At 60.5% G+C, this 20,161-nt stretch overlaps 1 protein-coding gene across 2 annotated transcripts in view; it reads right to left on the bottom strand.

Annotated features, from left to right (window-relative positions):
* Positions 1–1,404: 1,404 nt before the first annotated feature.
* The window catches only part of MLLT1 (MLLT1 super elongation complex subunit), a 64,815-nt gene continuing 46,058 nt past the window's right edge, over positions 1,405–20,161 (bottom strand). The window contains exons 4-12 of one of the 2 annotated variants that reach the window (XM_070464857.1): positions 19,745–19,888; positions 16,691–16,816; positions 12,578–13,132; positions 8,673–8,760; positions 7,114–7,222; positions 4,870–4,969; positions 4,559–4,630; positions 4,163–4,234; positions 1,405–3,975 (exon numbers count right to left, since the gene is read on the bottom strand). In XM_070464857.1, coding sequence (XP_070320958.1) covers positions 3,847–3,975; positions 4,163–4,234; positions 4,559–4,630; positions 4,870–4,969; positions 7,114–7,222; positions 8,673–8,760; positions 12,578–13,132; positions 16,691–16,816; positions 19,745–19,888 — 1,395 coding nt within the window. In that variant the 3' untranslated portion in view covers positions 1,405–3,846. The remainder of the gene's footprint in view (positions 3,976–4,162; positions 4,235–4,558; positions 4,631–4,869; positions 4,970–7,113; positions 7,223–8,672; positions 8,761–12,577; positions 13,133–16,690; positions 16,817–19,744; positions 19,889–20,161) is intronic. The other variant, XM_070464858.1, reaches the window with a different exon arrangement.

The following is a 20,161-nucleotide window of genomic DNA, read 5'->3' as shown; positions in this document are numbered from 1 at the left end:
AGAATTCTATACCTAATGACAATATCCTCACAGAATAAAGATACAATGAAGGTGTCTACAGATGAACAAAAGCTAAGAGAATTCATCACTGCAATAAATGAAATGCTAGTGAGATTTTTTTCAGGCTTAAGGAAGATGATTCCAGATGGAAATTCAGAAAGCATACCCCAGGAGGTGATTATATGGGTAAATACAAAGAAATCTTTACTGTAAGCAATAAAGTTAACACATACCTGATCTTGAGTGTCGGGAATGTGCCTCCTAGCTGTATGGATGTAGGAAAGTCAACTCTTGCAGAATGTTTCTTCACCGGTTGTGGGAATTCTGACAGCAGTGCCTACCCTAACCGAGTGGTTGTGGAATCTGTGCAACAACTCTCAGCCCAACACCTGGTTTGTAGCAAACCCTACCGTATTTTTATACGTAGTTGTCCTTTACTCTGTGTATGTGTGTGTTGGTGGGGCGAGGGGGTGGGGCGGTGTCTGGGAACGGTGGGAACCATTCTAGACCCTCTTTTACTCTGTGTCCCTAATTCAGGAGCTCAGATGAGAAACCGTCCCAAAAAAGCCTGCAGAATCCCTGGTAGGAAAGACAGGGCAGGGAGGGCACAGCCTGGATGCTGAAAATGGAAATTCTGGCTACTGATTAGAAAACAGACAAAATTATCTTGAGTACCCTGGTGTGGCCAGCTGTCTCCCCAAGTGGCTGCCAAATGACAGAAGTGATTTTAATTACCTGCTGTGGGCAGAGTGGCTGGAGGGTACTGGCCAATGCTGACCATTCTGGAATGAATCTTCTGTCCCTCTGGTAGGACTGGAGCCCACAGGGTGGACAAGACTGCTTAGATAGAGCCTGGGAGAGTTGTCTCCTTGGGGTTCACTCAGCTTTGCCACACCAAGTCCAGAGCAAACCCCATGGACAAACTGGCTGACAAGCACCCTGGCACCTCACAAAGGATGTCTTTGCCCACATCTTCTGTCTGGTTTTCATCCATCCACTCACCGATTCCCATGATCTATCCACTCACTCATCTACTCACCCACCCATTCATCCATATTTTGAGGTCAGGCTTGCTTTTCAACCCAAAATTTGCTCCCTGCTTTCAAGGAAAGAACACACCATCAAAATCAGGATGGCAGAGTTCACTCTCTGCCATCTTGCACCTCTCAGGTTTCTGGTTGTGCCATCCATATCTTCTGGGATGCCAGCCTTGCTCACACTCCCTGCACCCACTCCTGGTGCCCACCTCGCTTGGCTCCAACCCCCTCTCCTCTTCCCGGTCATCCACCTGGAAACGCTGAGACGGGGAGAGGAGAGAAGGGGCCCTGTGGGAGTTTGTGCCTCCACTCACCAATGCCACGACAGAGCGAACCAAGCAGACGCACAAAGCCCTACACAGAGCTCTGCGTTCCCGTCTGACTTTATTTCACTTTTTTTCTATAAAACTCCTCCATAATTTCACAATTTAACAAAAAGAAAGTTTGAAACCCAGGACAGACACAATCCTGTGACTTATTACAAACACGATTCTCCTTTATTCCTTTTATCCAGGAGTTGGTCTCAGGTTGATGAGTGTCCTAGTTCCTAGTGAGACACATTCTTTGTAAAAAAACAAAACAAAAACAAAAAACCCTTGTGGGTAAGAAAGGTATTCGATACCTTTCGCTTTCAGGCGTCGGTTTACATTTTGTTCAGGAGAGAGCAAAACACGGGGATTTGCACTGGGGGCAAGGGGGTTTAACACTAAACACGCGGCCATCACAAAGTGCCGGCCCTTCCTATGGAAGTGTTCCCCAGAGCCCTGGTGGGCCCAGCTGCCGGGCAGCTGGGGCTGGGGTGGGGGAGCAGCTGGGAATGCCGTGGCCAGGGCCCTGGCTGCCTGGCACGTCCATCAGGTGGTTGCAGGGCCAGCACTGAGCCCAGAGTAGGTCCAGAGGACAGCGCAGGGGCCTTCTGGCCAGAGGAGGTAACAGAAATGGGTTGGTGCTTCTGAAGGCCCTGGAAATCAGAAGCAGGGCCAGCTTCTGCTGCTGCTAAGGGCAGACCCACGAGCCCAGCCTTCCTCTAGCTGCCTCCGGCGCAGAGCCCGGCTCCTGAGCAGAGGGCTGCCCGAGTCACCAAGTCAGGAGCTCCTTGAGAAGGAAAAAGACTAGCGCCCTTGGACTGAGGCTCCCACCCGTGACCCTGGCGGCCCCTGTGCACAGAGGGCCCGGCAGCTGCTGCCCTCAGGCCAGTCCCTTCTGTCCAATGTCTTAGTTTCCAGAGGAGAGGTGCCCCACTTCGGAGTATTGTTGGCCTGCCTGGGGAAATGGGTGGCGGCACAGAGCCTGCCACGTGGCCTGCCCTCTTCCTGATACCTCGAGGCAGTGGGGCTGGGAGAGATTCAGAGCAGGTGGCGAGGAGTCATGGCATTTTCCTCGGAAAGTTCTTGGGCCTCCCCAGGTCCTGGGGTCTCACCAGCAAGGCTGGCTTTTGGGGAAGCCTTGGGGGCGGGGCTCCTGAGGGAGTGTTGGGGGGTCTGCCTGACAGACCAAACTGGAGCACTGACAATGCCCGGGGACCACAGGGAAGGGGGGGCTTGGCGCACCCCACGTGTGTACTCACAAACCGGGAAGAGAGGGGCCATCCAACGGCGGTGGGGGAGGAGGTGAGCCCAGCTCTGGTCCAGGCCTCCTCTGCTGGAGCCGGTGGGGGCCAGAGGAGCCTGGAGTCGAGGTCTGGGAGAGCAGAGGCCGCACGAACAGGCCCCCAGGCCCAGGAGTTTCCCCACAAGGACGTTCCGGCCGGGGTGGGGAGGAGGAGCTGGCTTGGCCCTTGGAGAGTTTCAGGTGTGCGAGGCGCTGGGTCTCTGGCCCTGGACTGGCACAACTCGCAGGGGTGGGAAGGCCTGCTGCCCGCCGGGGCCCAGGCGTGAGGGGTTGGCTCTGAGTCCTGACGCTCCGCAAAACACTCCACAAACTATCCCGTCTTATTTGGCAAAAGCTCATGTTTTTTTTCAAAGTTTGAAGACTCGGTCAACAGAAGGAAGAGGATCCTATGGAAGGAGGAAGAGGACGAGCCCCGGGCCGGGGGCTGCTTCCGGAGATGGTGGCGCATAGTGTTCACCGGCCGGGGGAAGGGAGAGGCGTCCTCCCTACCCCTGGAGGGGCCGGCTGGTGCTCCGGCTCGGCCTCCAGCCCGACGACAACAAGACCAGTGGAGACATCTTAACCTACAAGTCCCACCTTACACACCCCCCACCCCCCAGCGTGCACTGCTGCCACGGAAACACACCCCTGGAACCTGCTGCGGTACCTAGAGTGCAGACACATATATAACAGGGAGAGGACTATACAGCACGCGTCCCAGCACAGTGAGAGCCGACACGGAACTGTGTCAGCTCACGGGAGGGTGAGTGGGGCCCGTCCAGGTGCAGCGGGGGCCCTCTGAGGTCCTGGAGCACGGCGGGTGTGTTCTGAACCGTTTGGAGAGGCTGGAGGCAGGGCCCCCGCTGCTCAGAGGGCCCGGGCAGTGAAGCTGTGCCACATGCCCCACTATGGAGCCAGGCCCCCAACACAGGGCACGCTTCCTCCCCTTCAGGAGTGAGGCCTGGTGCCGCCTCCAGCACAAGCCGCTTTCCCAGGGGGGCCCAGGTAACAGCCCTGGGTGTCGGGAAGCAGCAGCGCCGGCCTGGCCACCCTCTGCCCCAGGGCTCCTGATGAGGAAAGTGCAGCTGGCCATGTGGGCCAAGGACAGGGCGGTCACTAAGGCAGTGCTGCGGGCGGGTGAGTCGAGAGAAGGGGGAAGGCGGGGCCCGGACGTGGCCTCCCAGGACCCCAGGGTTGCGGCCCGGCACCCGGCCCAGGGTCATGTGGCCACGGCCTCCAGGTAGCTCTGCAGCTTGCGCACGGTGGTCTCATCCAGGGAGAAGAGGTCAAAGTCAAAGGTGGTGTTGGTGACGTTGAAGTGACCAGTCTCCTCGATCAGGTTCACGATCTGGAAGGAGGGGACAGGGAGGCTTCATGGGCAGGATGCTGGGCTGGGGTGGCCCCCGCCCCCCACCAGGCCCTCAAAGAAAAGGAGGCGGCTCCTGAGGGCTGCCTAATGCTCCTGAGAGCATCCCACCTAGGACTCCTCTGAGACCCATGCCCTTGGGAGTCTTGGGGCAGGGATCTGTCCGTACCTGCTGCAGCACGTTGCGCTCCCGCAGGGCCATCAGTCTCCGGTGCAGCTCCACCAGCTCATCAGTGTAGGCCTGCGGGCAGAGGGGCACTCAGGGGTGACTTGCCCCTCCCAACCCGTGCCACACCCAGGCAGCTCCAGGCTGGTGCCCTCCAACACGACAGCCCCATCTTGTCGTAACCCCACCCCACCCTGGGTGCTGTGTCATAGGTACCCAACCATCCCAGCCCCACCTGGCCGTAGCCCCCCACTGTTCTGGCCCCACCTGGCCATAGGCCCCCACCGTCCCGGCCCCACCAGGCTGTAGCCTCCTCACTGTCCCAGCCCCACCAGGCCGTAGCCCCCTCACCGTCCTGGCCCCACCTGGCTGTAGCCCCCTCACCGTCCTGGCCCCTACCTTGTCGTAGGTGCCCCTCTTAAGGATCTTCTCTGGCTTGCTGCAGGGCTCTGGGCTCCGGCGGCCTGATGCCTGTGGGGTGAACCTCAGTCTGTGTGAGTGCTGGCCTGTGCCCCCTTCCCCAGCCCCCACTGGGTCCACCCGTTGTCCTTCCTCTGGCCCTGGACCCGACTGTAAGAGTAGCCCATCCCAGGGAGCAGACTATTACTGGGACCTGAGAGGTGAGCTCACCTTCTACTGTGCCCCCACCCTCAGCCTCAGAGACTTGGCAAATGCCAGGCCCAACCCTCAGCTGGCCTCCAGGAAATTACCTTGCTGTTGGGTGGAGGTGGCTTTTTGGGCGGAGGGGGCTCCCGGCTAGGCAGGCAGGAATCTCCGCTATTGTCGCTCTCGCTGTCACTGAAGCTCAACCTGAACATGGAAACGACCCCATTAGGCCTTGGCCACCCAGAGCTCCAGGGAGGCAGTCCTGCCCAGCAGACCCCCAGTGAAGCTCTGGGACGGACTCAGCCCTTCCCTGGGGCCAGGCCAGCACCCAGCATTCCCCCTACAGGTCCGGAGACCCCCTCACCCAGCTCCAGGCAGCCACTGCCAACTTAATAGAAAAAGTCTCTGAGCTGCCGTCAAAGAGCAAGGAACCCAGAGACCAGCATGCTTGCCCTGTGGGGCTCTGGGGTGCCCCTGGGTCTCTGGAGTCCCTGTGTGTCTCTGAGGTCAGAACTCCAGGTGGGTGGGCTCCATGCTCACTGCTGTGTGGGTGGAGGGGCCTGCAGGAGAGACATGGCCAGCGACGGATGGTTCCACCTCAGCCTGACACCCCGGGAGAAAAGAACACAGGGCCCTTTGTGCCCAAGTGGTGATCTCAGGCGCCCATCCCCTCCTGGGGGGATCCAGTCCGCACCTCCTGGGGGGCGCCCCCTCACAGAGGGAAGGGTGTGGCTGCCTGATGCCCCCAGCCAGCCTGCACCTGACAGCGCTTCCCTCTACTCACACCGCCCTCAGTTTGGATGGAAAGAGCTGGTCCATTCCTTTAGCTTTTCCAGAAACCCCTCCCCCACAGATCAGCAGGCGGTGCAGACGGAGCCCCTCTCCAGCTCCCCCTCCTCCCACTGCTTCTGGGTGGCAACGCACAGCACCCTTGGGCAGAATCCATCAGGTATATGGTCGCTCCTGCCTGCTGCCTCTCTCCTGCTGAGCTGGGCTTTGGCGTAAAGGCAGGGCCAGAATGCTGGCTGCAGCCTTGACCCTCAGAGGCTCCTGCCTCATGCACCCCTAGGCTAGGCCTGCCCATTTCCCTGGCTCCAGTCCTCTGCTCTCCCCACCACCTCCCCAGAGGCAGAGTATCAGGGAGAAGCAGACAGCCCATCTCCTCACCTGAGAGGAACCGCTGGTGAGCATGCCCAGGAGTGGCCTGACGGCCTTGTCTCTACCAGGCAGTGGCTGGGCACCAGCATTAGGGTCCATGGGGCCCCTTTCCTGATGGATGCAGTGCCCCAGGCAGCCCCATCCTGCTTTCCACCTGCACCCCTTCAACCCAGCAGTGAGACGTCTTCTGACGCTCGCTCAGCCCTGGCACTGCCACCTGAGCCCCCATCAGCAGGCGCACGTTCACCAGCCCCTGAGCCCCCTACACCCACTTCCAGCAGGATCCACACTCGGGATCCATACTCAGGATCCACATTTGGAATCCACACTCAGGGTCCACACTAAGGTTCGCACTCAAGAGTCACCAGCACCACCCAGGCGGGGACCGCTGCCACTAGTCCCGTCTTGGGCGGGTCACCATCCCTCCTCCCTGCCCAGGAGGGGCGTCCCTCTGAGCGCCATCCCCTGCCATCCTGCCCAGGGAGCCCAGGCTCCCATAGCAGCCGTTCCCACGGCCTCGGCCCCCAGGACGGCGGCTCTTACAAGCAACACCAGCACAGGACAATGAGCACGGACTGCTCACTGCCCTGCCTGCTGGGTGAGACCTAGTGAAGAGCCCCAGAGGCTAGAAGGGATCGGCCTCATTGGAAGAAAGGACTGGACCCAGACTGAGCTGCTGACCCTGAGTCTGCCCACCCCCAAGGCCTGGGGCCAAGGCCAGCACGGACAGCAATCCCTGAGGTGGGCGCACTCCCAGGTGCAGGGGTGTCTGGAGGAGGTGTCTTGGCTCACTCCACTTGGGTGGAAGGCCACGTGGCCCTTCCCCAGGCCACAGCTGTTCCCACCCGGGGTGTCTTTGAGTCCAAGGACAGTCCTCAGTGTGTCCCAGCCCAGTGCCGCCCACCTGGGGAAGGACCCCTGCCTGGGCCAAGAGCAGAGAAACAAGGCTCCGCTGGCATAAGCCTGGGCTCAGGTCAGGCTGCTAGGCACCACCTCGGCCCACTTCTCAGGTGACAACGGGACCCTTCCCGGAGTGTCTGGCCCCACCTCCACTCCGCAGCCACGCTCTCCAGCACTGGGATGAAGGAGGCCCCCGGAGGCCCCCTCAATGCCCAGGCAGGGCTCCCGAGTGGGTTCTCTCTTCCCCACCCCGGTGCCCCCATGCCCGCTCCTCCCCACTGGCCGGGCACCTGGAATCCCTCCCTGCATTCGTCTTGCCGGCGGCTTCCTCGCCTGATGAAGAGTCGTCCTCATCAGATTCCTCGGACTGCAGGTCCTCCACCATGGAGCGCAGGGGTCCTGGGGAGAGCCGCGAGGGCAAAAGGGAGGAAGAGGGGAAGGGAGGGAAAGTGAGAGAAGGGGGTTCAGGGGCCCACCTGTGCCCAAGAGCCCCCTCCATCCCCAGGGCCACATAGTTTCTTGATGCCAGAACCCCTAAGACGCACCCACACAAACGCACCTTGGAGGTTCCTCTGGCCAGGTGGGGACTGCCGCCCATCTCCAAGCACTGCCCCTGTGGCCACCTCCTCCTTAAGGGACCCCTGGCCCCCCCTGCCCCTACCTTCCTGGCCTTGCTCACAGGCCTCCGGCCCCTGGCCTGAGACAGGCACGCAGGGTCCCTCCATTGCCAAGGCAAGGACAGCTCCCCTCTGCTCCGGGCACTAGGATCAGAGCTCTGCCTGGAGGCAGCACGAACCAGTCCCAGCCAAGGAGGGCAAGATGGCCTGAGGTGTGGACCACACACCACCACCCCTGCCCACTCCCCGTGCCCCTACTCAAGCCTGCCCAGCCCCCTGGCAGCCCCCTCGCAGCCCCCTCAGCGGCTGGCAGCCCCCTCAAAGGCTCCCATCCCACCGTCCTCCCTTTCTCCAGAGACACTCAGTTCCAATCCCCTACAGACGGCATCTTGGTTTATATTCCTGTTACCGAGGCAACAAAGGGACACAAAGCCCTCAATTACCTTGGTCACATGACCCCGCCTGGCAGGTTCCCCCTCCCTTCCCCACAGATAAGAACCCTTGGAGAGAGTGTGGGCTCAGAGCACCCCATCCCCCAGCCCCCTCGGGACTGTGTCTTTATGTCAGTCCCCCATCCCAATACGTTCACCTCCCCCAGCACTCCCCCATCCTCAAAAAGGGCTCCAGGCTGTGGAGGAAATTCTGTGTGATCCACCAGAAGTGCTTCCGGTGTGAGGGTGGGCAGGGGTTGGCTGGGCCACCTCCCCTCAAGCACCCCAGGAGGCCTGCAGGGACCAGGCTGCCAAGGGGGCCTGGGCTGGAGCCCTTGGCTGGCTGGGGGCAGCAGAGGCAAGGACCCTGCATCTGGTAGGACTGGAGAGGAGAGGCCTGGTAAGGGCAGGGCTCAGGTCAGAACAGAGCCCTTTACCACAGATCCAAAGCCCAGCTCAAAGCCCTTCTTTGCAGATGGACAAAGCTGAGGGCCCGGGAGAGGGACAGTCGGCAGCCAGGTGACCCAGGCCAGTTTGGGAGGTCCCATGTGACAAACTGCATCCTAAAAGGAAGCCCTGGGGGCAAGTTTAGCATAGGCTGGAGCCACCCTACCCTCAGGTTTCTCCAGTTCTGGAGGCAGCTTTCAGACTCTGGGTGTACATGAGGAAGCCTCCAGCGAGTCAACAGCTTCGGGAAATTCCTTGTGAACCCCTTGCCTCCATAACAGGTCTAGTGCCCTGCTGGCCCCTGGGGAGGTCAGGGAGCCTGTCACCCCCACTGACTCCTTGCCCAGCACGCACCTTGGCTGTGGTTCTGAGACGGCTCAAAATCCGAATCTGAACTGGAGTCAGAGCTGGAGCTGGAATTGGATGGGCTCGACTGGGCGGACTTCACCACATGGCAGGGCAGGGCGGGGCAGACAGGAAGAGAGAGAGGACAACAGTCAGCTTTCCGACTGAAGAGAAGAGAAGGAATGGATGGCCAAGCCCTTAGGTGGCAGAGACAGCCAGGCAGGATGCCCTGATGTGCACTCAACAGGTCGCCAAGGTGCCAGCACCCTCCAGACATGGCCCCACCTCGCCTCCTCTTCAGCCCCAGGATGCAGCTATTTGCATTCAAAACACAACCCAAGACCTTTCTTGTCTCCCTGAAGGACGTTAAATCTCCAGCCCGTGGCTGGTCCTCCCGCCTACCTGGGCAGGAGGTCAGGGCTGAGGCAAGGGCTGGACAGTTTGTGTGGCTGCTCACGTGTGGGCCCTGCCCACTCCGGTGGGAGCACAACTGGAAGGCTGAACAGGAAAGGGGGGTAACCCCTCATCTCCTCACAGCCCTGAGGCTGAGTAGTGACAAAAAGCTGTCTCCTTGCCACTGGGTGCCCCTGAGGTGACAATGAGCCTGTGGGTCAGTGACATGGTGGACATGGTGGACTCAGGTGGCCCCAATGCACCCAGAGCCAGTCACACCCTCTCCACCACTTCCTGCAGCCGGCCACCCTGACTCAGCCACCAGGGGGCAGTAAAAGCCCACACAGGGACTCCAGGCCCTGGAGACCAGGGGGTGAGACACCTGGGGCCGCGAGGCGCCTCCCACTCCAGAGGCCCGCATGGGGATGGGACCTCTGAGCATGAGCCAGGACAGGGCGGAGTCTGCCTGGGCCCTCGGGAGAGAGAAACCGACAGGCTATAGGGCAGCAGAGTAAAAGCTGGGCCTGGGGTGGGGCCAGTCTGGGCTCTGCTGGGCAGAAGGGCAGAGTCCACAGTTCAGAAAGCCTGCTGGCATGGAGTGCCCACATGCCATCGGGAGCTGTCTGGGGGAGCTGAGCGGCCTGGCACCTGGGGTGGCGGGGGTGGGCTGGGAGGCAGGTGGAGGCGCCAGCAGCATCTCCTTGATCCTGGCTGAACCCCGGGAGAGAAGACCCTCAGGCGGGAGTCCTGACCCCCAGAGACCCAGGAAGGCGCAGGTCTTCTCCTCTCAGCAGACCCAGAGAAGGAGTCACTGCCCAGGGACAGACACTTACCGACTGAAGAGTGAAGGGTCCCCTCCCCTGGGGTCTGCCCCACCTTGCCTCCCCGCGCCACTGCCGACATCCCCCCTGGCCACCTTCAAGCTAGATCCTGGGGACCCTCTCTGGGAAACCAGCCTGGATGGCCAGTGTCTGCTGGGGTGGGAACCACAGGCCAGCGTGAACCCCAGCCCCAACCACTGAAGCCACGCAGCCCTCCTGCACAGACTCCTGAGTTCTTATTCTGGCTCAGGGTCCCCGCGTCTGAGCCTGGCTTTTCACCAACTGATCAAGGCCCCACCTTTAAGCCTCAGCTTCCCCATTGACCAAAGAGCTGCCCTGCTGGCCCTGCTAAGCATACGGAAGTCGAGGTCGAGGCAGGCTGGGGAGGGTGCAGGCCGGGGCAGGCCAGGCGGGCCCCTCAGCCACACACAGCCCTTTTCCTTCCACACGAATACAAGGGGCGGGATGGGGAAGGGAGGACCTGGACGTGGCTTCCGCCCCAAGAGCATAATGGTTCCTGAGGGTCAGAGAGCCCTCAAGAGGTTGCTGTGAGCACTGCTGAGGCTCTGGGGCTCAGGCCACACAGGGTGTCCAGAAGGAGAGCAGAGGGCCTACTGTGCTCCCCATACTCTGGGGCCTGTGACTGAAGAGACCCCATGGCCAAGGAAACCACAGAGAAGCAGCCAAAGGAGCTGGGGTCCTGGCCCAACACACAGATGAGGAGCTGTGGTCCCTCTGCAAGCCAAGGGGGAGACCTGGGTTCCAGGCAGGGTCAGAGCTTTCTGGCAGTGATGCCATCAGCCTCCAGAGCGGGATGGCCTGAGACAGGCAAGGGAGGCTGGGGGGTGGGCTGGATCTGAAGGCCATCTTGCCCTCTTCACCGTGGACATTTGTGTCTCCCCAGGTCCCGGGTCAGGACGTGTGAGTCACCATCCAGCAGCCTCTGAGACCCCTGGGATCCTGCTGGAGGCCCAGGCTTCAGCTGCAGGATCTCAAACAGCCTGGACTTGGGGTTCACAAGTCTCTCAGCACAGCAGACCTGTCTCTTCAGCCAGGAGAAAACCCCAGGCTTCCCGAGCAATGCCAGCCTCCGGTTCCAGGCAGCCAAGGCTAGATATGCTGGTCTTCCACCCAGCCCACCTGAGCAGGCGGAGGGAGCAGCCCACAGGGGCACAGGTGCCCAGGATCACCACAGCAGGATGTCAGGTGGACACCCAGGGCCAGAGCCCCTCCGCCTGGGGACAGGAAGGAAGGCCTTCAGCTCTTCCCAGCACAGATGCACCAGCCTTGGGCACAGAAGGCCTTGCTGGAAGCATTCAGGGTGGACGGGAGGGAAGGACACCCTGCCCAGAGCTCCAGTCTGAGCAGACGGAGGAGAAAGATGCCAGATAGGGCACCTGAAGAACCTCCAGCAGCCAGGGGGCAGACAGCCCTGGACATCAGAGAGACATTCCGGGGTCCTACGCCCGTAAGTTCACTGGCAGACAGTCTCCTGGGTGCAAGAAGCACTAGGTGTACATCATCATCAGCCCCATGTATGTCCTCATCAATGGGGATACACTGTTACCCCCAGGCCAAACTGTTACCCCCGGACACTTCCAACAAGGTGCCCCTGGAAGCCACACACTCATAACATCAGTGCTACTGACACAAACCACCTCTGCCTTCATCTCTGGGAACCACTTTCAAAGTCTCAGTGGAGCTCCGAGCAGAAATGTTGGAGGCAAAGCTTCTGCCTTTGAGAGTGAATGAGGATGCCGGGAACCATAAAAGGTCTCTAAGGGCTGGGGTTGGCGATATAAGTGAAGGGGTCAACCACCCATCCATCCATCCATCCATCCATCCAACCAACCAACCATCCAACCATCCCTCCATCCAACCAACCAACCATCCAGCCATTATCTATCCAATTATACATTCATTCAACCATCCAACCAACCATATACCCATCCAGCCAACCCTCCATCCATCCAACCAACACTCTATCCATCCAACCAACCATCCAACCATCATCCATTCACCCAACCATACATCCAACTATCATCCATCCAGCCAAGTTCTTCTTCTCTAACTACCAGAAGCCAAATAGCACACAGAGATGACATGGTCCTCCAAGGCCAAAGAGGTCTGCCTAACCAATCAATACCTGGCTCCGTCTCCTTTGTGGCTCAAGCTGTCTCTGACGGGGACCTTCAGAGCTATATGAAAATGCTGCCACAGGAGGAACCCAGGGCCTCTGGTTCCCAGACCAGAAAGCGGGATGAAAACACGTGGATACCTTACCACTAGTGACAGAAGGGGGTGTCCTGACCGGCTGAGCCTGTGGCACCCTGGGAAGGAGTTGATGGTGGGACACAATCACTCATGGGTGAGTTGAGTCTCCACCCATGCAGGGGGCTGCCCAAAGGAGAGCTGTGAACCCAGGTACCCAGTGTCATGCTCTACCGGGACCCCATGTTCCCACAGAGTTCTCACAAGGCAGCTGCATCGCCCCTGACAGAAGAGGAAACAGGCTTGGTGCAGCATGAAGGCTTGCCCAAACCTCCATGGAGCAAGTGGGAGCCCAGGGCCCTGCATCCCAACCCCTCGTCACCTTCGAGTGGCTCAGAGCCAGCAGCGAGGACAAGAACAGGTTGGGTAACAGCAGAGGACAAGGGCGGGGTGGGTGAGGGGAGAAGGGTGGGGAAGGAGCTGCCTCACCTCAGTCTTGAAGGAGGCCTCGTCCTCTGAGTTGGACTCCTCCACTTCCGGGGGCTTTTTGATCTCCCTGGACTCATTCTCGGCCTTGACTTTCTCCCCTTTGGCGCTGCCCTTGTCCTTGGCCGGCTTTTTGTCCGAGAAGGAGGAAGACGAGGTGCGGGGCGAGGTGCTGGGGGCACTCCTCGACCCCTTGGAGCTGCTCTTCTTCTGCTTTTTGGCGCTGGGCTTCGGTGAGTCGGCAGTGGCCGGCCTCTTGCTGGAAGACTTGGGCGGGGGTGGTGGGGGGGGCCCGCCCTTGGGGGACATGCCCTCCAGTTTGGTCTCCTTCAGGGCCATCTTGGGCTCCTTGAACGCAGCCTTGGGTGGCGGGGCCTTCTCCTCCTTGGGTGGCCGGGCCTCGCCCAGCTTCCGCGCTGCGTCCTTGGCGCTCCGGGCCTGCTCGCGCTCTGGCTCCTTGGAGGTACCCCGGCTCTCTGAGTCCTTGCGCGGCCGCTCCCGGTGCTCCTTGGTCGCCTTGTGGGCCTTGCAGGCCTTGCTGCTCTCCTTGCTGGCGTCCTGCAAGGCCAGGCAGGAGGGGGACACGGTCACGCAGCATCTCAGGGCTGCCCTGCTCTGCCTCCCCCGACCCCGACAAAGTGTAATCCACCTGATGCAGACTCAGCTAGAGAAAATCTTCCATAAAGCTTTGAAAAAGTAAGGCAGCAGGTGAGAGTTTTAAATGGAGCTGTCCCTTAAAGCTGCTAGGAAGCGTCAGCAGGTCATGGGCGGCTACAGGCTAAGACTCCCCGGAGGGATTCAAGAAGCGTGCAGGTGAGTCAGATACACACAGGCCAGCCACACCGACCACGCCCCCCAGGCACCTTGCGGAGTCAGAGGCCGCCAGACACGGGGCTGGGGGCACCAGCAGGCGGGCCCCTCTGCTGTCCCCACCAGAGCCAGGTGCTTCTCCAGGTGGCCCCGCCCTGACTGGACAGCCTGGCCCGGTGCACAGCAGCGCAGGGGCTCTTTAATCTCCCCTTGATCCCCACAGTCGCCTTTACTGAGTGAGCGCCTGCTGGGTTCCTGAGTGCTGTGCGTGAAAACTGGCTTCTAGAACCCAAGCCACCTGGGCAGCTTTTCTAAATCACGTGTAATTCAAGGATCCCCACCTCAGAAATTCAGAGGGTTGAGTGTGGAGCCTGAACTCTGGCGTCGATGAGCCAGGTCGGGGGGCTCCCACTGGAAAGAGAGGCGGCAAGCAGCCCTGAGTTGGGCCTCCAGGAAGGTCAGGTTGGGGGACTCCAAGCGTGTGCACCTGTGCTTCCTCTGAACAGGAGCATGACCACCTACCTCACCAGGCGATGGTGCAGGCCAGGCAGGGCAGTCAGGGAGCGCCCCGTCCCCCCACCCCCAGGCAGCCAAGAGCCCCATCAGACACCGGCTGTGCCCACACCCCGTCCACACCGCATTAGCACCTGCCGCACAGCCAGGGTTGCGGGATGGGCAACTGGACTCGGCCCCCAGCCCCGGGGACAGGCGCACGGCTGGACCAAGGCTCTCAGGACCCAAGCTCACCAGAAACCAAGAGCTACCAGAGCGGAGGAGCAGCCTCACTTGAGGAGCTCACCCCACGTGCTGAGGGATTTAGGTGAGCCAGGGGAAGGCCAGCAGCTGGGCCTCTGCTTCCTGTGCTAACAGCCCTGGGAGCAGCCACAGAACCCTCTCCGCAGAGAGCCCAGAGATGGCACAGCCTGGCCACCTGCAACCTACTTGAGTCCCACACTAGCACCAGAGGCTCAGGGGCAGGACTGTGGGGCCATGGGGCCCCAGTGCCTCCTAGAGAGAAGTCGGCCCCTGTGTTCCTCATGCCACCATGGTCGTGGGAAGAGGTACTCACATCACAAGCCTCCCTTTAGAAGCCTGTCTGAAGGGCTACCCCGGGGGGCTGGCTGTGGAATGGGGCCTGTCTCAGGGTTCCACTCCCAGCAAGCAGCTCCCCCAAGCAGGCAGGCAAGAAACAGACCCCTACACAACTCTGGCCTATCCCTGCAGCATCCACGTGCCGCCTGGGCCCCCCAGCCCCAGTCCTGAGACATGGAGCGGAGCCCCCTAAGGGCAGGTCCACCAAAAGCCCCCCAGCCCCAGTCAGCAGAGCCTCCCCACCATCCAGGGTCTGCCCACCTAGCAAGGGCCTCAGAGCTTCGCCTCCTCAGCCAGAGCTTTGTACAGGCTCCTGGGAGGACAGGCTCTCTGAAGTCACACACTAAGGCTGGAGCGTGACGCAGAAGTTCTTGGGGTGAAACCCACCACAGTCGTGTCCTCAAAGCCAGCAAGGACCCCAAATGGCTGAGACTAGTGCTGAAGAAACAAAGGCCCACTGGACCAACTGGCTGACACTGGACAAGGAGAAGCGGGGTGCCTGAAGCTACAGGTGCCCTGTTCCTCTCCCAGGAAGCTCTAGGCTCCCCTCTGGGGCCTATGGGCAGGAACAGGACCACCAGGGACCAATCCATCTGGGGCCACAACAGCCAGACTCCCCAGCGGCCCCAGGGCCCTACAAGGACCCATGCCATGTCTCCCCACCCCCCAGCCTTTCTGCCAGTCAGCCCACAGGTCTGGACAGCAGACAGCCCATTTGAGGGAAGTGCCAGGGCCTCCGGAGCTGCAGGAAGAGCATGATGACTCGGAGGGAAGGACTGAGGGTGTCTGTTGGAGAGCTATATGCAGCAACCTTCACAGGGACCCCCTGAGTTGCAGCCCCTGGGGCTGCAGGAAGACGCTGGACTGGGAGAGGTGGAGACGCAGACCCCAGCCTGCAGGCCCCCGAGCATGGCAGGTACAACTACAGGTATAAGGGCCCCAGGGGTCTCAAAGACCTCAGCAAGAGATGCTGCCAGCAGCCCCTGCCCGGCAGGCCACTGCAGTGTCCTCAATACCCAGAGGGCACTTCCTAGGGGACTCGCAAGTGACATGCCAGAAAGAGATGGCGATTCCCGCACTTCCCACTCTGAGCAGACCTCTAGACAACTGTGGGTGACTGAGACAGAAGCTGCCAAGATCGTGAGTAAGAATTTTTCTTCTATATAAGTTCCACAAGGTTCAGGGGAAGACCACAGATGCCAGTATGGGGAAGACCCCAGACCCACACTCCATATTTGGAGACTCTGGCCTCATGTGTCCAGGAGGCTTAAGTCAGAGAGATCTGAAGATTCAGAGACCTAGTGGTCTTGTGGAAAGTGCCAAGAAGACCTCACCCAGGTGACAGGCACTCCTCCAAGGCTGCTGATGTAAGGCCTGAGAGCTCAACCTGTCCCGCCTCGGGTGCCCCAGGCCCCTGACACCCAAGCATGAGTGGAGCAAGAAACCTGCCAAGACGAGAAGTGGATAAACTTTTGGGGTGGGTGGTAGTGAATGATCGGCAGCTGCCCTAAGAGCCAGGCGTAGCTCAGTCTTGGGGACACAGCTGTTTGAGGCGGCTGCGGGACAAGACGCACACTTGGGAGCTTCTGTGTCCACCGCAGTACCAGCCCGAGGGCTCGAGGCCATGCTGTGATGGCTCAGGGAGGGAGGTGTTGGGAGGGCAGAGCACCCCCTGCCTGACGGCTGAGAGAAGACAATGAAACATCTCTTCTTAGGGCAAACAGCGTGCTTGCCCACATGGCTCCACCTGGCCCTTCCCCAAGTAAGCTCTCTGCAGAGAGCTGCTGCCAAAGCAGAAAGCAGAGCCTATAGCAGCCGAGGGAGGGGCGCCCAGCCCCATGGAGAGGGTGGCCGAGCTGTGCTAGGGAGCAGCAGTGGATGCACTTGGTCCATGGACCCCAGCACACGAGCCTCTCAGGGTCTGTCCCAGTGGTCCTAGGCCCTCTGACTCAGTGGCAGGAAGAATAGGGCAGGCTCTTTGGCCTCAAGAGGAACAGAGAGAAGCCTGCGATCACTTGGCTGTCCGTGAGGTCATGAGGGTCAGCCTCCTGACCAAGGGGCAGAGCAGCCAGGCAGGCAGAGATGAGTTCCGAGAGGAGGCCAAGGGAGCGAGTCCAGGGATGGAAGGTCCAGCTCTGACGCGGGGCGCCCTGAGCCGGGACTCGCCGCCGGGCCCCAGCGCGCCCCCAGGACTGGGCCTGCCGCCTCACTAACCTTGGAGCCGTGGGACGGTTTGGTCTTCTTGGGGTCAGAGAAGGCAGAGAGTGGAATTGTGGGTAACATGGGGTAGTCGGGGCTGGGCCTGGACACCGTTTCTGCTCCTTCAGGAATTACCATCACCTAGTGATAAAGAAGAGACAGATGTTATCAATGGGCAGGGAGGCAGACTGGAAATCCAATCGGCAAGAGGAAGCCTGCTGTGGGAGCTTCCCTCTGGGAGGAGCTGGGCGCTGAGCGCTGGAGCCAAGCGGGCTGGGTGGAGAGCGAAGAAGCCGGGTCCCAGGAAGGCTGAGTGTGGTGGGCCTGAGGGCCGGCTGGAAGACGCGGAGCGTGCAAAGGAGCACGAGGAGGCGCCGAAGCCAAGCTGCCCCGCACAAGGTGGGGAAGACAAACCAGAAGCACGGCCGGGACAGGTGGAAAGCCAGCCAGACACCCAGAGCAGGCAGCGTGGTGGAGGCAGCACCCAGGTTCTGGGTGCCGACTCCCTCTCCAGTCTCAGGTGGGTGAGCTGGACAGACAGGGGGCGCATGGCCGGGCTGGAGGAGGGAGGGCCAGAGTGCCGCCGGGAGGGGCTCCGGCAGGGTCCCATGGCCCCAGCTGAAGTGGGAGAAGGCTGGGGGCAAGTTTTCAAAATACTGACAAGAGCGAGCTGACACTACCAGCAGCCAGCCACTCAGAGGGAGCCTTCCAGACGGTGATGAGCCAGAACAGAAGAATAAAGTGCATAAGATGATGAAAAAGAAAGCATTTAGCTTCATAGAACAGGCACCATGAACAGCTCTGAGAACCTGGGGTTCCCCAACAAACCCCAGCTTTCATCTGAGGAGGCTGAGGTCACACCCGGCCACAGCCATGGGGACGCCGGGTTGAAAGGAGGGTGGCAGGGCCCGAGGCGGCGCTGCTCGTCGGAGCCTGTCTGACCACCGCGCTCTGAAGCAGGCTCCCAGAACACGCCGGCCCCTCCAGGCACCCAGGGATCATGCCCTCAGGGGCCCGCACACATGAAGGCCACTTGGACATGACTGAGTGGGCAGCCCAGGAGGATGGCAGGGCCACGGGAAGCCTCGGTTTGTCCGCCCACAGCCCTTCTCCTTTCGTTACATTTCCTATCCCTTCAGAGGAAGGTCCTAGGCTGACCCGGTCCCAGGACACGCGTGACTGCCTCCCGTGTCCTTGCCTCGCAGTGAAAACCTGGGAGCACGTGGCTCCAAAGGAACCCATCTCACCGCCTGCCGCTGAAGGAGCCTCTACTTCTGTGCAGCTCAACTGCCGACGGGGCCAAGGATGAGACACACCGCTGGAGGCCAGGCGACCACCCGGCCCAGCAGGAAGTGGCTCAGGTCACCACCGAGGCCGTCTGAGTGTCACACAAGGAGCGACAGGGCTCACGGGACCCCGGGAAAGGGGCTGCACAGAGAGCAGTCCTTGTGGCTCACAGACAACTCGCTCCTCCAGTTCTTCCAGCGCCGATGTGGACATCAACACAGGCAGCCTCCGGGGCTACCTGCCACCAGAGGGAAAAGGCGGCCCACCTGGGACCCAGTGCCCCAACACAGCGAACAGGGACTGGGACTCAGGACTCGGGAGCCACAGTCCCCTGGAGGTCTCGGGTGGCTCCTAAGAACAGACAGCACTGCTCTGCCATCAGCCCGGTGCCTGAAGCCCACAGCCCCAAAGGGTGAGAAATTCCTGGGCAGCAGGCCAGCTCTCTGGGCAGCACCCCCAGGGCGAGGACAGCCCTGGGCAGTGCAGCGCGGCAGCCGCGGCCTCCCTCCCTCCTGCACCTCCTCCCCCGCCTCCTGCCCTCTGGTTTTATGTGTTTGGATGCTGCTCACTGAGTCTTCATCTCCTCAGAGCAAACACCGCCGCCCCCACCATGGGCAGCCAGGGGCTCAGTGCCGCGTCCTGGGCCCTGAGAGGCCCGTGGACACTCTGTGCGGCTGCCTCCCAGAGAGCGGTGACCACGCAACCTTGGGGCGAGCACCCAGGAACCGCTGGGGAAATACTCTGGAAAGCATCTGGCAGAGACGCCAAAGTAGAGAGGCAGAGCTGGGGGAGGACCGCTGCGCCTGCCAACTTCAGAGCCAACATCTGTGTAAGGCAACCCCCCATCCCTGCTCCGTGACTGGACTCTGTCAGCCGTCACGTGCAAGATTAGGGTCACATACTCATCTTTTATTAAGGACACAGCAGACCTTAATCACACATCCTGCAATGAAAAAGTGATTCTTTCATATTGTTTAAAAGTTTATAAAAAGACCCAACTGAATTAAGTAACAGGAAACAAGGACTGCTCCCAAGAGCCAAAGAAAACCAAGCTAAAGGCACACACTGGGAGGTGGGCCTGCCCTCACCACACACACAGGCTGTCACACCCGAGCCCAACTCCTCCGTCCCAAGCACAGCATGTCTGGTGTGCTCAGCACACATCCCCTGCCTGGCACAGTCCAACCTGCCCCCCCAAAGTGGGCACCCCACCCTGCTCTCCAAGAGCCCTGACACGTGCTCCAGCCCCGCCACCATACCGGGACCACTGGCACACAGCTCCCTACAGAGAACTCCCCCTGCCACCACACTGGGATCACTGGCACACAACTCCCTGCAGAGACCTAAGTCCTGAGAGCTGACACTCTGACCAGGCCCGAGTCTCAAGGACAAACCCCCAGAAGCCTGCATCAGCAGGGAACCCCCCAGATGACACAGCCTCTGAGTGGCCTTGCCAATCTGGTTGAAAACTGGCTCCAGCTCCACGCCAGGCTGGGAGACTGGCCTCACACCCACTCCTGCCTCCACCCACCTCTGTGGAGGAAGATGCTAATTACCCACAGCAACAAAAAGCTTCAGGATAACTAAAGACTAGTCAGTCATTTGCAACAGACAACGCCCTGGTACAGGCTAGGGATGCCTGGGTCCTCTCCAAAGCTGCCGGGTGCCGCCCGTACCACCTGCCCCTCAGGGTCTCAGGCACCCGACTACACGCTGGGAAGCCCTGGGTGCCCCCAGCACCATCAGGGGCCATGTCAGGACCACAGGGAGTGGCGCACTCACCCCGCCGGCCATCAGGAGCTTGTACCGGAACTCCACGGTGGGGTTGTTGAAGGTGAGCTTCTCGCAGCGCAGGTGGTTGACAGGCGGGTTGCCCTCCAGGTTCAGGAATAGATCGTAAGTGAAGCAAACCTTCCTCGGCTCCTCCTTGAACAGAGAAAACAAGGAAGTCTGTTTGGTGGGGCAGGAGGTGGGGACAGCCAGGGGCAGGTGGACACGCTCCCTGCCTTCTCTCCTCTCAGACCCTTGTCCACTCATCTGTATGTGTCTGCCCATCGACCTGCTTACCCAAAATAAATTAACAGACTGTTTGCAGAAGACCCAGCAAAGCAGGCTCCAAGACAGAAATAAAGATCTGGGTGACAGTCTCAGCTGGTTAGTGAAGCAGTCGATCCTGCTGACGGTGGCCACAGCCCCAAA

This window comes from Odocoileus virginianus, chromosome 3 (genome assembly GCF_023699985.2).
Source record: "Odocoileus virginianus isolate 20LAN1187 ecotype Illinois chromosome 3, Ovbor_1.2, whole genome shotgun sequence".
NCBI classification, from domain to species: domain Eukaryota; kingdom Metazoa; phylum Chordata; class Mammalia; order Artiodactyla; family Cervidae; genus Odocoileus; species Odocoileus virginianus.
Note: the sequence above shows the minus strand (reverse complement) of the source record. Positions and strands in the feature narration are given on the sequence as shown.